The sequence below is a fragment of the Patagioenas fasciata genome, chromosome 5, assembly GCF_037038585.1.
Source record: "Patagioenas fasciata isolate bPatFas1 chromosome 5, bPatFas1.hap1, whole genome shotgun sequence".
Taxonomy (NCBI): Eukaryota; Metazoa; Chordata; class Aves; order Columbiformes; family Columbidae; genus Patagioenas; species Patagioenas fasciata.
In genome coordinates this window covers 17072282-17089313 of record NC_092524.1, presented here as the reverse complement: position 1 = coordinate 17089313, position 17032 = coordinate 17072282, and the positions used below count along the sequence as shown (strand labels likewise).

The following is a 17032-nucleotide window of genomic DNA, read 5'->3' as shown; positions in this document are numbered from 1 at the left end:
TGATGTGAAAGGACCAGATCCAAATGCATGCAGGATGAGTTCTGCCCTCATATGTGGGCAAGATAACTTAGGCCCCCAGGGCCAAATTCAGAACCAGTTTAAATGTATAGAAAGACTCTCACAAACTTTTACAGGCCTTTGAAGCAGCCCAGTTGTGTTCTGGCTGCCTCAACCCCTAGAGCATCCGGCCAGCTGTTCCAAAAGACAAATCCCGCTGCCACTTGAAACCACCCTGCATTTTCTGTGTTTCCTTGGTTTTGTTTGGTTTTGACAATTTTTTTTCTTGTTTGTTTGTTTTAATCTCCTTGCTCACTTTTCAGGCTTTTTTCTTATTTAGGAAAATACCCTGAGGACCTTTCTGAACCCCTTAAGTCTCTTCCTCTTTTTGTCTCTCCTTTTATTCTCAATAGTATATTGATTTCTTTTTTTCCAAGGACACACTGTGAGTTAGAAATGTTACTTCTGAGAGGTGGGATGAAGGGAGGGTGTTTAGGGATCTCTGCAGGAAGTAAAGGCACGTCAGATGGATTCACAAAAAAGGGGAGCACTCTGTTAATATCTCACAGATCGGGCAGGAGAAAGCAAGGTTGTATTTATAGTGGTGTGTACTCTCCCTGTGTTAACCGTTTTGGAAACCAGAAACTCAGTGACTGTACCTCTAATCACCAAGGCAGTGAACTTGGATTTCCAGTGGCTCTTGCCTTCTTTTGGCAGGGTTGTATGTGGGGATTTTGTCACAGCTCCATGGTTCATGGAAAGAGTGACCAGAATGTCAGTCAAAATCCACCACAGGAACAGGAATTTGCTATGACAGTTCTTGCTTGTCAACAAATTTTGGCCCAGTTCCTTGACTTGGTGTCTTGAAAGAAGGGGCATTTCAAAATAAATCACATCCCTGGGTTGCTTTTGGTGCATACAGTATGAGCCATGCTGGGTCATGCACTGCAAAGGACAGATTTATTACTGTTCATCTTTCAATAAAAACTCCTATTTATTTGTTATCTCCTTTCTGGTTTTCTGGAGGTACCTATATATATTCTAACAAAAACTTCTTATTTCAAGAACTAACCTTAATTTTTCTTTTATTTTTACAATTGTTTGTTGGTTTAATTAAGTTTAAAGCGCTGATTTGGTGGCAACTGAAACCAAATTGACACAATCATTGACAGACAGTTGTCGATCCTGGTGACCAAGGTCAACAAACAAAACCAGTCATTTCCTGTTTACTTTTTTTTTTCCTCTCTCCAAAATGTTACTAACTGGCAGCTTTAAGCTAAACAGGAATGCTTCTGAAAATCATGTAGGTATGTCATGAGGGAAGGGAACACTGTGTGAATAACATCCCTGATAGACTGGTTAATTGTGATTATTTTTTCTCTCTCCAGATAGAAAAAAGCAATTTAACTAATGTGTTAAGAAGCTCACTGGCTATTTGAAAAGCAAAACGATTAAAAAAATAACTGGCAAAATATAGAAGTACACTGTTTGCTAATGGTATTTTTCTTCAGGAGCTATTTGTGTCTTCCTTTATACAAGTGCTCTAAAACACTTTTCTAATTACATGCTGTTTATTTTATTAGCATTGCTCTAGCATCTGGAGGCCCCAATTAAGATATGTTTTGGTAGGCAGTGTTCTTACAGTAAATGAGAGAAACGTACCCCCAAAATTTTGTTACTGAAATTGGTATGGGAAAGTGTGAGAGAAAGGAAAGGTAGGTTTCTGATGTCTTTTATGCATCTCCCATGTCTTTTCTCTTATCTCAATAACCCATTGCCAGCCACTTTCTCTGTTTTTTATTATCCAACATCCTTGCAACTGATGTCTCCACTAAATATTTTCCAGTATCGGTTTTTGCTATTCTTTTTCCTCTTATAATGTTTCACTTTATTTTATCCTGGTCTGTTCAATTTGTTATTCCCAATTTCCTTCATCAGTCCCAAAACACCCAGATGCAAATACACATTTGAAAAAATACGATATGATATGATATGATTATGATATGATATAATATGATATGATATGATCTAATATATAATAGCTTTCTCTATTATGATACAGACACCAGGGTTCGTGTACCCATTCCTGAGGGAGGCGGTTTCTACTTTTACTTCGCAAAGCTGTTTGTTTTTACCAGATTCAATAGACTGTGAGCTTTTTACCTCAGTTCCTCCCATCGAACCAGTACAGGGAGAGTCTTGTACTGCAGAATCCAGCAGCATCCTTGAAAGTTCAAACGTAGCGTGTGGTTATGAAAGTCAACCTGGGCCCCTGTGAGACTGGGCCAGAATAAACACATAGGTTTAATTTACTTCTATTTGTGAGAATAACAGTGCTGAACTTACTGGCATCACACTGGAGCTAATAACTAAAATTTAAAAAGCAGAGCAGGGAGGGGAATTGATCACAAGCACAAATGTTAAGCAAGTGACTCATAAGATGGCACATTTCTGAGAGCATGGAAAGGTCAGTTGTTGCAAGGGAGCACTTCTGACTGCCAGGGGGCCCAAGTTGACAGACTCTGTGATGGTTCAGCCCGCCCATCAGGGCACCACACCTCTCCTGGAGATGCAAAGATCATTCCCATTAATGCCCATGGGAATTTTGCATGTACCTCAGCAAGAGAGGATGCTCGCTAAGAGAGGATGGCCTTTCCAAGCTGGGTTTGAGGAGCACCACACAGTGCAGAAGAATAAGCTGCTTCCTCCTGGCACCAAGGTATCTCAGGGACATGTGCCCTAAACTGTCTTGGAAGTCAATGAACCTGGAGAATAATGGGTGTCATGAAGCATTTTTCCTCCTGACCTCCATGTGAGGCATTTGAGCAGAAATGGTGAAGCCCAGTTATCATTGACATAACTTAGGATTCAGTTTAACTTTAGCAAAAGAAACGCTGATTAAAAAAGGCAATGTTTCCTTCTACCCTCCAGCCCAGCTGTCCTCCTTAGAGCTTTGGTCAGGATGGGTTGAGAAAAATAATTCAGCATTTATATGAAACCATTGCCTTCCAGATGCTACGTTTGAGACTTTTATACAGTCTCTTGATTCTTTTCTGCCAAATTCTGTTTCAAGGGTAAAAACAGTTTCACTCCTATCAAAATGGGTGTGTGAGTATGTGTATTTCTTTTGGAAGTGCTTGAGATTTAACCAGTTTCTCTGGGATGTTTCCCCTAAGATTAAGTTTCCCTTCCCTCCTTTTACTTTAGCAGCTGGCATGATCTCTGTTGTTCTAACTCTTCTCCCTCTTTTTCCTTTCCTGTTTTGCTCCATGTTTCCAAACACAGAGGAGAAGCCCAGAATAAAGTAAGTATGAGGGGCAGTGAGTTTCAAAACCCTGGCATCATTTTTCTCAGAAGCCCTTAGATTGTCTATTAGGCAAAGGGCCACCAGAAGCCTTTATCCAACCCTCTCTCTTACAACATCCAGCTGTTCCGGCATTCCTTTCCAGGATGTCTCTTCTGCCAGAGGACACCTTAGCAGCAGTTACTGGCCAGGGTCTTAACATCAGTTCCTGATAGAGTCAGAGGACTCATGAACAGGCTGCCCAGGGACGTGGTGGTGTCACCATCGCTGGAGGTGTTTAAAAGAGATATCGATGAGGCTTTTAGGGATATGGTTTAGTGCTAGATTTAGGTTATGGTTGGACTCAATCTTAAGGGTCTCTTCCAACCAAAATGATTGTATGATTCTATGAACTGTCCAAGATACAGCAGTCCCCAAGATGCAGGTGGTTCAACTGTAAGTCCTCTGTGAGAGGCCATGGCTGGGAAACCATCCATCCATCCATCCATCCATCCATCCATCCATCCATCCATCCATCCACCCATCCACAATCGCTGACGGTAGGAAGGATGGCAAAGATTGGGCTGGGCTGACTTGAGCTTAACTAAGTTTTCCCATGGACCTTCTGTCTCTGGGCCCCTAAACCTTCCCTTCCCACTTCACCAGCTGCCCAGAATGGAGAGTGCAGCTCTACACCAACAGCCATGTGGGCCAACGTCCTTCTGTGTGGTAGGGAATGACCACAGGCTTTGGGAATGAAAAGGGTTTTTAGGGGTAACTCCCTGCCCTGCATGACCTTCCACGAGGGACAACAGTCCTTAGTGCTATTCTGGAGTAGTTTTTCATTGATTTGCTCTTTCACCCCTCTGTATCGTCAATACTTCTCCTTGTCAGCATCATTCCAGAGGGCAGATCAGGTCAGGATGTGCTACTTAAAAAACTGCCTGCTCTCTAAGATTTTTTTTTGTTTATTTGTTTGTTTGTTTTTGACTCTCTGCAGACTAACTGCTCCTAAAATACCAGAGGGTGAGAAAGTAGATTTTGATGTAAGTATTCCTGAGATTGGTGTATTTTGTCTGCCTGTACCTGAGCCATAGACATGTGCGCAAACCCACATAACTCCTCCTCCGTTGGACAGTGCTGAGGATAACATCAAGGACAAAAATATGGATGATTTGTCACCTCTTTTCAGTGAAAGGCTACGCTTTGCTCCCTGAAACTCTCTGAATACATTTGTTGCTAATGTGACTAAACTAAATTGTTAATTCATGGGGCTTTTTGGTGTTTGGTTTGGTTTTTTTTTTTTCGGTTGGTTGAGTTTTTTTGGTCCTTGAATCTTTGAAGCCAATATATGAAGAAAGGAGAGAGTAAGTGGTTTAGGAGCTCTCAGATGCCCCTTGTTTGAAAGTTGCAGGTTGAAATAAAGCTGGCATAGACTCATCTGTTGCTGAGAAACACCACCTAAAATGACAACAGTATTTTAATAATAAAAAGAGATCCAAATACCTTCCTAGAAAGTTGATTGACAAATTAAGAAACTCTGGAACTGTAAATCTCCACAGAAATATCTTTGTCCAAAAATGCAGGAGCATTTTCTAGGTAAGATTCACATTCCAAAGCGAAGAGGCAGCAACAAAGCATATGCAAAGAGGAGGCAGCTAAGCAAAGCCATGGATAAAATATGGTGTAGAGGAATGGGAGGTGTGGATTCTGTTCCCTTCTGGGATCCTGACTGTCACCTGGATGAGTCTGTTGCTGACCTGCATCAACAGTCATTTAAGCTAAACCCATAGATTTTCATGGATATCTGCAGACATTTTCTGCTTTTGTTTCTGTGTAGGCAAGGTGCTGGGAATGTCCATAGCACGTTCCTAGAGCAATATGGGCTAGCTTAATGCATTTTCCTGCTCTCCTAGGACATCCAAAAGAAAAGGCAGAACAAAGACCTGATTGAACTGCAGGCCTTGATTGACAGCCACTTTGAAGCCAGGAGAAAGGAAGAGGAAGAGCTGGTTGCCCTCAAGGAGAGAATTGTGAGTCCTTGTATTGCCATTTCCCTGTATTAGATTGAGAGATCCTCTGTAGATGAGAAGTTGAACCCATTAGTCCACTGTCAGAGCTTGGCAGAAAGCTGTACTGCCATGTACAGAAGTGACTGCTCAGGTCACCACCAAATGGCTTCTTCCGACATCTGTCTCCCCTTTGATCCTCTTGTTTTACATCCGGGAATTGCACATTAAACCCTTCTGCATGTTCTGGCAAGGGTGGCTCACTCTCCAGGAACCAAACCTCTTGGTGGTGGGGCATGATACTGGAGGTAGATAAAGCCACAATAAGGACTCAGTGCCTCTACCACTGCTACTTCTTGCAGGAGAAGCGCAGAGCTGAAAGAGCAGAGCAACAGAGAATCCGGGCTGAGAAGGAGAAGGAGCGTCAAGCAAGGCTTGCGGTAAGTGTCCTTGCATCTCTGTGCTTGTCTCAGCATCTTATTGGAGGCGATGTCTAGAGACAGAAAAAAACTACAGGTTCTGCCTCTCCCAGTCTGAAGAAAAATGACCACTCTCTTAAAGCAAGGACAGGAAACAGGAGCTGCCAATTCTCATCAACACGCTTACCTGATCACATTCCCTGCAATGACACTGGCTGCTGGGGAAGCTGTGAGTCTCTCCTGGAGTGATTAGCTTCTGTGTGTCACACTTTACAGGAGGAAAAGGCACGGAGAGAGGAAGAAGATGCCAAGAGAAAAGCTGAGGATGATCTCAAGAAGAAGAAGGCTTTGTCCTCCATGGGTGCCACATACAGCAGCTATCTGGCTAAGGTAAAAAGCATGGATCAGCGGAAGAAATATGGAAGCACTAAACCATGGGGTTAACTGGGAATGGTCTTTATTACAAAACAGCTTGCCTTTCCTTCTTCTGGATGCCTAGCAGCTTGTCTTGTATGCTCTGTCACTGAAATAATTTCATCAGTCGATTGATGTTCTGAAAATAGGCTGATCAGAAGAGAGGGAAGAAGCAAACAGCTAGAGAGACGAAGAAGAAGGTCTTAGCAGAGAGACGCAAGCCCTTGAACATTGACCACCTTAATGAAGACAAGCTGAGGTAACATGCTTACCCTAACTTACTGAATGTAATCCACTGAAATTTGGTCTGACTGTCCTGGAGTAGAGGCAAATGAGGTAGAGGAGAGGGCCTTCCTTGAAATTCATCACGGGACAATGTTAAGTTGTGTCTTTCCTTGTTCTGGAGAATGGAGGGGAAAAGGGGACATGGGAAATTCTTGAAATGGTTTGGTAGCCATCTAGCCATGCTCCTGGCATAGCTCCGTTAGCCTCGTATGCTAATTAGGATTAGTAGTTTACAGGACTAGGTACAAGCTTTAAACCCAGCTCTGAGATTAGTTGAACAAACCTACAGACTGGTGTCTGCAGCACTCTCAGGGATGAGCTGAGCCGCTAAGGTATGAGTACGGGTCTCCATGGAGGCTGGAGGCTTGGAAGCCAAGTGCTCTGGTGCAGAGCAGTCAACAGGTGATAGTCTGGATTCCAAATGTTGGAGTTTACACATAATCGAAAGATGAAGTGGGCTCACAGCCCTGAAACAGATGAGATTGTGCAACGGCAGGTGCTCTGCTCATCTAGGTGGCCTTCAGAGTCCCCCTTCCTTCTCATCTGATTTCCCTGGACTCTCTTCTTTCAGTAAGAGTGGGCAGGAGAAGTAAATCTGTAGAAAATATGTTAGTGTGTGATACATACAAGAGTGCAAGGTTTTTGGGTGAGAAGGTAAGAAAAATGTGACCTTGAAAACGTTGAGTAGCTTTCAGAGGATTGAAAGGGTTTGCAGGAAGATGTGTGAACTGCATTAAATAAAATGTAAAAAGCCTCATTACTAGTGATGTGAAAATGTTAGAAAACATGATGTGATGTGTTCCTCTCATCTTTCTTTCCCTATAAATACATAGGGACAAGGCTAAGGAACTGTGGGACTGGTTATACCAGCTGGAGAATGAAAAGTATGACTTTACAGAGCAGATTAAGAGGAAAAAATATGAGGTGAGTTGAGAAGCCATTTTGCTGATGGGACTGGGTCCAAAATGTAAAAATCTCTGTAACTCCCCTGGCAAAAGCCATGTGGTGACATCATTTGGTTCTCCAATGCCCTTATGCAATATTTAAACAGTAAGACACCTGGAACTGCATTCCCCTAACATACATGCTTGGTCTGGATCTCACATTTTAGGCTGAAATAGACCACTCTCAAGGTTTTCAGTGCCTCATGGAAAGGCAATCCCAACAGAAAACGAACTTTCCACCCTCTGCCCGAACATATCTTGTTTATTCTTGTTTATCTATAGGTAGTTGTGGCCTGAAAAATCAGTAACTCTCAATTCACTCATCTCCATTGCAAAGTAATATTTTCAAATCCATCTTTGATTTCACACTTGAACTTTGTAAGTTTTATTCATAACCCAGACAGATTCCCTGTGGACTGAGCTCTCTGGAATCACTGAAAACTGTCTCCAGACAGCAACACCTGACTGAAGTGTCATATGGTAACAGAAAGTGGATGCGTTTCCATTACAGTCACAGGACAGGGCTGCACTCACCTATGTCAGGTCTCAGTGGCTGAGAAATCCTACTGGATCTCTCTCCACCTCACTCTCCTTTTAATTCCCAATCACACAGACACAGACTGACAGGGAATGAGCAACACCAATGTAACTATCTCAATCTCTCTTAGATTTTAACAATGCGTTGCAGGCTGCAGGAGCTTTCCAAGTTGTAAGTACAATGAACTTGCCTGTGTAACAGCAGCAGCAAAAGCTACCAAATGCATGAGCCTGCCGCATGGTCAGGTGCCAGACAGAAACTGGCACTTGGCTCCAAGTGCAGAGAGAAAAGAGAAAACTGGATCTTGTGTCTCTCCCTTCCCTTCCTTTTTCTCTCCCTTTCCATTCTTTGAAAAGAGATAAAGCAGTAATGTAGGAAAACAATCAGGGTCCAACAGGGATGTGGCTAAAGAACAGAGCATGCAACCCGCTCAGACCATCATTAAAATAATTCCCTATCCAAACTTCTGGTATTACATGTGTGGTGAGTCACCCTGATGCACCTGGGATACATGCAGAAGCTTAGGGATGCATATGTAATAGCTCGGATTTCATTCAAGAAAGGAAAGGTTCTCCACCTTGTGGCTACATGCTCATCCAGATACAAAATATTGGACATGGTTAGCTTAAAGATAACAGGTCAGCTGGGGGTGGAACAACAGGAATTAAAGCAGTGCTAGCAGAGATGTACATGCTATGGTAATTAAACCTTTGCATAAATAAAGAGAGGGGCGGCTGCTGATGAAAAGCAAGGAAAGTCCAAGCAATTAGCAAAATAGAAGGAAAATGCACAGTTGAGATTGTAGAAGAAAAGTGGAAGAAAATGGAAAAAAAGTGAGGAGAAAGGTAAGTGAAAACACAGAAGGGAATGAAGGAGACTCAAGCAAGGATGCAAGGGAGAGACAAAGGAAGGAACTGGGACACACAGAAGTGGAGCTGTTCTTTAGCTCTAGTATCTGTTGCTCTTTGGTGCTTCATAGGAGAGTGAGTGCTATAGTCACTATCACAAGGTTATCAGTTAAGGTAAGTCTTAAGTCTTTGGGTCAAACTGAAGATGGCTGGTTCTCCTCCACACTTGGGAAAAATACTCAGTTGCAAAAAATAATCTAAACCACTGCTGCAGATACTAAAACTTCCATGAGTAAGTACAAAAGCAGCCGATCTGCTGATCTTTCCTTCCTTGTGTTGTCCTGTTCCTGCTAATGTTTCAGTCTCTTATTTTGTTTCTGTTTGCCGTGGAAAAACACGAGCCAGGAAATGCTGACTGTTGGGCCAATCTGAATGTATGATTTTTTTTTTCTTGTTTCACACGCGGTGAATGTCAAGTGCCACTTTATATACTCAAATGTTGGGTCATCAGTTCTTGGACCTGCAGAGCCAGTAGAGAACTCTGAATTATACCAAAAGCAGAAACAAGTGCATTTTTCCACTGAGGAAAACTAGGTAGAACTTTGACTCAGTTGCAAATGAGAAGGTGAAGGGATAAAAGAGGGTTCTCTATTACACCCTAGTTCCTGTGGGCTTTTCCAGTACCTGAGCTGGAGGAGCCCGAGGATTTTTGTACTGAGTCCGGGGCTACGGGCCAGGACTGAGGTGCTAAGTCAGGTCATGAGGTGTGCATCCTGTGCAAGGTAGGTGTTTGCTTTCCCATGCATCAGGTTGAAATACGCAGTTCACATGTGGCTAAACAAAGAGATGCTCTGTCTTATAGGACAGACTCTCTAGTGGCTTGCAGTTGTCAACAGAGCTTGGGAAGGTGTTCAGAGCCCCAACTCCAACCTTTTCCTCTGTGGCTGCTCAAGCTCTCCTCGAATATTTTCTTCAGCGCCTTTGAAAGTTGTGGCTTGGAAGGTGGTGACTGCTGCAAGCTCCTCACCTTCTGCTCTCCCAGCCAACAAAGGTACTTCAGCAGAATGTGTGATCCATCTTCCATTCTTGAGGTCCCCATCCAAACCCCATCAAAGCTCTTTGAGCTTATACACTTCTGAATGTGAAGAGTGGAGGAAGAGTGAGAAGGTGAGATTGACACATACAGGTGGATGGGGCCATGCAAGAACTTTCCAGCTGGCCATGGTGATGTTCATTCCAGTTCACTTGCCTGCGCTTTGACATGTGAGTTCACAGGATTAGTTAATACATATAGGAACTCTTCTAGTAAGGATTATAAACATATAGCTTTTCTTTCCCTTGACATATGAAATTGGCTTGGATTTATTTCCAGGGAACATTTCTCTCCTTCAAGCAAGGGTGAGCTTTTATTTCAAAGGAAGTATTAATTCCTACCATAGGCACCTGCTTCCAGCACTTTGTCAGGTAAAACTCCCCCCTCTGTGAGGAAACAAGGTTTCTTTATCTCTAAAAACCCTGGTCATGTATGTTGTTTGCAGATTGTCACCCTCAGGAACCGGATTGATCAGGCTCAGAAGCAGTAAGTACCTATATCCCCTTCCTAGCTCCTGGCTTGGGGATATCTCCTCAGTGTTCAAAGTAGTTGCTTCAGCCTCAACACCGACATTTTCTTGTTGCAATGAAATGAGGCTAGAGATGGAAGGGCAACTCCCATACTGCCTCAGATTGAGAAAATGAAGGGGAAACTGAAGTGAATGTAACAGCTAACAAGACCAAATCTTGTTTCTTCACACCATGTCTGCAAAATCTCTGTCTGTCTATTGCTGGGGTTTTCAAACACCTGACTAAGGCGCTTTGAATACTTGAGAGAATACAACCATTGTTTACAAAGGGTAAACAATTGGTTGCTAAGATTGTAAGGAACGGTGTGTAACAAGACTAACATTGTGGGATTACTGCTGTGAGCTCTTTCCAACTCATTGTCTTTCTCCTACTTTCCTTCACCATAAGACTCCTATTTCATTAGACTTTGTGTGTCTTATGTCTTTAACTATTCTAGGTGTTTACAGTGAACTTACCAGAGACCAGGGCTAAACAAAGCCCTAGGGCTAAGGCATGTAGAAAACTAACAGACACAGAGAAAGAACTTCAGAGAAGCAAGAGCAAAGAGCTCTGCAGTGATGGGATTTGATCTTCACTGTGCTTCTGTATCTCCTTAGCTAAGTCATTCCAGGAATGAAGTGGTGCTCTTTGGTGACATCTTCGGATGACAGCAGTGACCAGACCCTGCCTTCCCACTTCCTCAAGCCACTCTGCCTTATCAAATGAATTTAGCACTGGGGGCTCAGTTGTCTTGTAGATGCCAAACATAAGGCTTGGCCTTCCCATGGTATTTTCTGTACAGAACTGTAGGCTGATAAACCTCAGCAGAATGTGCAGCTGCAGAAGGATGCCATGGTTTATCTGGGTGTTGCTGCTATTCTGAGGGGCACTACCACACCACCCACAACAGGTAGTACCATTACTGCATGCTTGTTCCCACAAAGGACATGATACTCTCTCAGGACATCACTTTGAAAGGTTTCACTGAGAAGCCCACAGCTCATGAGATTTCTGTGTACTTAAATTTCTATCCAGCCTAGACTGTATCATTCCAAAGCAATGTCTGCTAATGTGTTATACAAGGATCAAGTGATCCTTTTGCTCCAGACTTTATTAAGCCTCCTTAAGCACACTCTAAAGGTTAGGTATAACATCAAACATCACAGGCGCTTGTGGAGATTAAAGGACTCTGCCTTTGTTTGAGGAGCTATGCAGGTCCTGTGCTGGATTTTGAATCTGTGGAAAGGCTGGGAAAAGGGACACTAAGGTGAATTTAAGATAAGCAGAAAATGCTCTGCTCTCTCTCATGTAAAAGCTCAATTTTTTTAGTAGACCAAGTCTAACTTGGTCAGAAGGTAAAGTATCCACTATGTGTATGTCTATGTCACTGTGCTACATCCTTCTGTAAATAGCTAGTACACTTGAATCAATCCATGGGGCAACATCACAAAAATCTTCCCAGATGTGTTGTTCACATGTTTTTCTGCTCCTTGAAGGAACCAATGGTCTCTCTGTTGATAACAAGACCTTGTGCTTGGCCCCCAACCCCATTTCCCCCAATTTGCATGTGCTTTGGTTCAAGAAGCAGCCTTATAATCGTGTGTGTGAGATGGAAAGGTTTGGTAGTGTCCTGAGCCCCAAAGGCCGAGGTGCTGCCAATGGGAGCTGGTGCAGAATCTAACCCAACTAACTTCATGCCTGGCCCTCTCTGACTCCAGGCATGCCTGCTTCTCAGACAGAAGGTAAGTGGCTTGCATGTAGGATTGCCCTTCTGTATGCAATAAGACACTGTTTGGAGAGAGTTTGCCTCAGGTGCTTTGCATGGGTGCATAGCTGAACTGCTCCCACACACACCATGAGCAGGACAGGAATACTGATTTGAGGGGAGGTCTAAAAAGTTGTTTGGACCATTTTGGAAGCTCTTGCTCATGTGACATAAGGAAGAAGCCACTCTGCCTCTGCCAGAGCAAAGCCATTCTTTGTTGCATTTAAATTATTATTCAGCTTTTTGCCTCCACTATTAGATGACGAGAGCATCTGGGGAATTTGACCAGAGCTGCCCTATGCAGAAATTTTCTCCAGAAATATCTCTGAACACTAAAATCCAGACCATAGCAGAATTTAATTCAGGAAACATCAAGTCTGTGGCTGGATAGGCCTATCATTTAGTCTTGAGACCACCTGGACTTCTGTCCTGATAATGCAGGAATCTGGAAGGGTCTGCCTCTTTCAGGCATGCACATCCTGGCCTTTCACTAGGAGCCTGAGGAGGAATCTCTTTGCACAATATCAGCAATATTTTTCTCAGGATGTGCACAGAGCATAGAGGCAGGTGTGCCCAACATGTGAGGAGTGAAAGCGACTCAATCCTAATCTGAGAGTCAGCAATGCACAGTGGTCACAGAGCCCCACCACTTCCGTCATGTTTACATGTTTTTCTTTCCTTTCGCATTGTAGCAGCAAGAAGGCAGGAGCCAAGGGCAAGGTTGGCGGGCGCTGGAAGTAAAGAACCAGTCAGGATGGCCCTTGGTGACATGCCAAATCCCTGCTGGTCTCCTCTTTCTTCCTTCACCAATCACTTGTGTTCCCATGCCTCAACGATAACAAAAATCGCAACATCTGCCTGGGTTGGCTATAGCTGCTGCTTTTCTTCTTTTTCTTCCTGGAGGAATGTGGCTGCTTCCTCAGTTAAAAGGAAGCAGGTTCCCTGTAAAACTGAGATGACTCCTTGCTGGCATCTTCAATTCCTGCTGAGCATGTCCTTTATCCTCCTGTTACCAGCCCTATGCTGTCCTGTAGATTGCTGTGTACAAATCTCTGGATTTTGTAAATAAAGCGCAACCAGTACCTACTCCAATGACCACTCTCTGGAATGGTGTTTCGTACTTTATTTAATGGCATCCCATTTTGCAAGGGTTTGGGAATTGTCAAAATCCTTATTTAATATCATTTGGTCCAGCTCTACAATTGGCAATGAGGCTCAGTATCATCAACAAAGACCCTGGATCAGAGACCCATTTTACAGTCAGCATACAGGCAGATAACAAAAGCCAACTCTATTCTGGGGTAGCTCATAATCTGGATGCCAAACTTAAAAGTTTGAGTGCTGAAGGGAATCAAGGAATCAGGAATAAAGGAACAAATCCATAGAAGTACACATCACAGTACAATACAATTCATTCAAATATTACATTAAAATGTTCATTGAAGCAGTTAACCTACATATCACATTAAAATCCGATACCAAACTGTGAATTACTTGGTTAATGCAGTGTAGATGTCAAAACACAAATGGCTGTTACTAAATTTGGGATGTGAGCTATTCTATAGGGCCTGTTGTCTTTGCGAGCCCTTGAAACGCCCTGTTGGAGGGAAACCCACCGGGGATGGTGGTTCTCCCTGTGTTTCCGTATTTCTGGCCGTTTCTGGTGCCTACGTTCACACTCTGGCTCCCAGCACATGCTGCGGCATCATAGATTCATAAGACTGGTTTAGGTGGGAGGGGACCTTCAAAGATCATCTAGTCTAACCCCCTCATCCACAGGCGGGGACATAATTCGCTAGATCAGGTTGCTGGAAGTCACATCCAACCAGATCTTGAACACTTTCAGTGTGATGGGGCATTCACAGATCCTCTGGGCAACCTAATCCAGTGTCCCGCCACCCTCATCATAAAAAGTTTCTTCCTTATGGCCAATTTAAACCTACCCTAATTCAGTTTAAAGCTGTTGCCCCTTGTCCTGTCATGACAGGCCTTGGAAAAATGTCTCTGCCTAAGTTCCCTTCATATAATGAAAGGCTGCAGTAAAGTCTCCCCAGAGCTTTCTCTTCTCCAGGCTGGACAACCCCGACCCTGTCACCTGTCCTCACTGGCCAGGTGTCCCAGCCCTCCCACCATTTTTGTGTCCCTCCTCTGGACCCTCTCCAGTAGGCCCATGTCTGCCTTGTGCCGGGGACCCCCCGAGCTGGGGTCTCACCAGAGCAGAGGGCGGGAATCACCACCCTCCTGTCACCATGAGGAAAAGACCAAGTGAAATGCAGCCAGGGCTGCAAATTCCCACCGAGGCATCACTTTGCAGTTGCCTCCACCCTCGTCCCCTGGCCTTGCACCTCCTCTGGTAAACTCTCCCCTGCCCCAAGGCTGTGTACCCCCGCCTCGAGTGTGCCCAGGGGGCGGCGGAGCACCGCGGCGGGCTGCGGTTGTGGGTGCAGCCAGGGTGGGGGCTTGGGTCAGGCGCCCCCCGGCGGTCTCACAGCCCCTCCCGACCCCGCGGCGCTCCTCCGCTCCAGCAGGGGGCGCGAGCCGCCGCCCCTCTGGGAGCCGCTCTGGTGCGGCGCCGTGCCGCTTCCGGGCCGGGCCTCGGCCATGGCGACGCGCGCCAGGAAAGCCGTGTGAGCGGGCCGGGCGGGCTCGGGCCGGGGTGGCGGGCGGTCGGTCGGTCGGTCAGTGTGTCAGTCATTCAACGTCGTCTTCCCCCCAGGTACCCACTGTTCCAGCTGGGCGGCCCGCAGCTGCGGATCTTCCGGCCCAACTTCTTCATGCTGGCGGTGCGGCCGGGCGTGCCGCAGCCCGAGGACACCGTCCAGTTCCGCGTATCCATGGAGTGAGTGCGGGGGCTGCGGACGGGGCACGGCAATGCACGGCACGGCACTGTACAGCCCTGGCAGCCGCAGCCCTGGCGGGTCCGGGTCTGCCGCACAAATGGCTCAGCGCTGCCCGGGGGTGGAGGAGCGACCGCCGATTCTGAAGCACCCCCTTCTGTCCCTTGCCCCCCTCCCCAGTGCCACACGTCCCGGCACTGCGCTTCTTGTCACCTCCTTCTGGGCCACAGCCTGTCCAGTTAGCTTAGGGGCGGGAGACCAAGTGCCACATAGCGCCCTTTGGGCTGGGGGAAGAGCCTTCTAGCATCAGAGAGACCTCTTTAGAGGGCTGAGAGGGCAGTAATTTTAGTACGAGCTTTGCTTGACTTTCCTTCCTGTTAGTGAGGTTCTGCCTTCCCAAGGACAGGCTTAGTGAGAAGGAAGTGCTTATGAAAATGATCCGGAGAAAATGAGGTGATGTCCAGGTATTTGTCAGGATTCTTTCATCCTGACCGATCCAGTTGCACACACTAAAGCCCACAAGGCTGTGACAGGTCCTGAGAAGATTAGTAAATGCCTTTTGGAAGATTAGAAAGGATTCTCCGCTCGGACAGTGAGAGAGCCCACCCACTCTCACTGAATACAGAAAATAACTGAGGTTTTTACTGTTTAGGCTACAGAGAATAAAATACTTGTCTTTGTTACAGTTTATGGGTAATGAATTGCTGTAGCAGTCTATGATCTTTGTTGAGTTTATACTTTTGTGCAGTAAAGCTACCTTGGTTGAAAGGAGAAGACATTAATTCCAGAGTATCAACCAGTCTGTAAATACTCTGGCTCTGTTTTATTTTAGTTAGATATTTATACTTTTCCTTCTTTCTTTCTCCAAAATGTTTTTGCATTGCCTAGAATGACAAAAGTGGATATCAAGAATTACCTTGAAAAAATATACAATGTGCCAGTAGCTGCTGTGAGGACCAGGATACAGTATGGTAAGTGTAGTGTGAGTAATCCAAAAGCATGAACACAGCATCCCTGCGCAGTCAGAATAGACTTTTCATATCCAAATGTCCATTAGATTTCAACAAACTTTGGTTCCGGGTGCTTAGCTGGTGACATCTATCAACTGAGTTGATTGTCCTTCAAATCAGTATGCAGCACTTCATATTTGAATATTTTGATTAGATTATGACATAAGTTTAGTCTTAAAAAGAAAGATCTAATTTAAAACCACTTACCTTGTTAGTTATCTAGCTTGTGCTATATGCTTTTGTAGTTGGTACCATTTCTCCTTGAAGACCAGTGGGTTTCTCACTTAAGAAGGAATTACTTCATGTGTTTTAATAAAATTAATATTAATTTCAGCCACAGCCTTTTTTTAAAAAGATACGTGAGTTGAGATTAGCTGGCATGCGTACAGAAGAGGTGTTGTGGCCTAACAATAGGCAAAGTTTGTAGAGTAATGAAAAATATTCCATTAGACCAGTAGATAATGTCAGAAAAACATCTCTACAAACTTTCAATTTTTCATCAGCTGTCGTTACCATATTTCTGCTATGGACTTGCATGCTTCCACTCATGTTGTTTCTCCCCTGTGCCACCACTACAAAAAAAAAAAAAGCCAAAACAAAAAAGCGACCACAACAACAACAAAATGACACCAAAACCAACCAAAAAACCAGCGTAAAACCAACCCAAGAGAAAAAAAATTGTTCCTGGGTTAAGTTATGCTGAACTCTGACTTGAAGCAGAGGGATCTGCCTCTCACTGAAACAGGCTAAATTTATGTAGTGTCACCTTTACATATGAATGCTTCCTTCTCCAGAGCTTCTCTGACTGCACTTGGATGCAGTGCAAAGTCAGGAATATAATTTTTATGTTATTTACCTTTTTGATCACCAGCCCATGCATTAATCAGAGAGTGACTTGTTGGTTAGGGCATCTTTGGCTGTGTTTTTTATTTTTCATGTAGTGACTCTAGCAAAGGAATTGATTGAGGTGTTTATAATGGTAAGAGTAGGGAAAAAATTTAAAAATTAATAGGAAAATAGAGCTGTAATAATGAAAAATGAAAAATGAAAGAAAAACCTTTAAGGTTGTAAAACTCAGAAA

At 44.3% G+C, this 17032-nt stretch overlaps 2 protein-coding genes across 16 annotated transcripts in view; both read left to right on the top strand.

Annotated features, from left to right (window-relative positions):
- Positions 1–12989, top strand: part of TNNT3 (troponin T3, fast skeletal type) — a 31489-nt gene extending 18500 nt beyond the window's left edge. For 13 of the 14 annotated variants that reach the window (XM_071808995.1, XM_071808993.1, XM_071808996.1 and 10 more), the window contains 9 exons: positions 3283–3301; positions 4281–4326; positions 5197–5313; positions 5652–5729; positions 5985–6098; positions 6272–6381; positions 7241–7331; positions 10276–10316; positions 12797–12989. In XM_071808995.1, coding sequence (XP_071665096.1) covers positions 3283–3301; positions 4281–4326; positions 5197–5313; positions 5652–5729; positions 5985–6098; positions 6272–6381; positions 7241–7331; positions 10276–10316; positions 12797–12845 — 665 coding nt within the window. In that variant the 3' untranslated portion in view covers positions 12846–12989. Of the gene's footprint in view, positions 1–3282; positions 3302–4280; positions 4327–5196; positions 5314–5651; positions 5730–5984; positions 6099–6271; positions 6382–7240; positions 7332–8019; positions 10254–10275; positions 10317–12796 lie in introns of those variants that run through there. The other variant, XM_071808992.1, reaches the window with a different exon arrangement.
- A 1675-nt stretch (positions 12990–14664) lies between these two features.
- Positions 14665–17032, top strand: part of MRPL23 (mitochondrial ribosomal protein L23) — a 45629-nt gene continuing 43261 nt past the window's right edge. For both annotated transcript variants that reach the window (XR_011739308.1, XM_065839159.2), the window contains exons 1-3: positions 14665–14731; positions 14821–14943; positions 15830–15912. Coding sequence is in view for 1 of the 2 variants with exons in the window: in XM_065839159.2 (XP_065695231.1) it covers positions 14706–14731; positions 14821–14943; positions 15830–15912 (232 nt within the window). In the remaining variant the exon portion in view is untranslated. The remainder of the gene's footprint in view (positions 14732–14820; positions 14944–15829; positions 15913–17032) is intronic.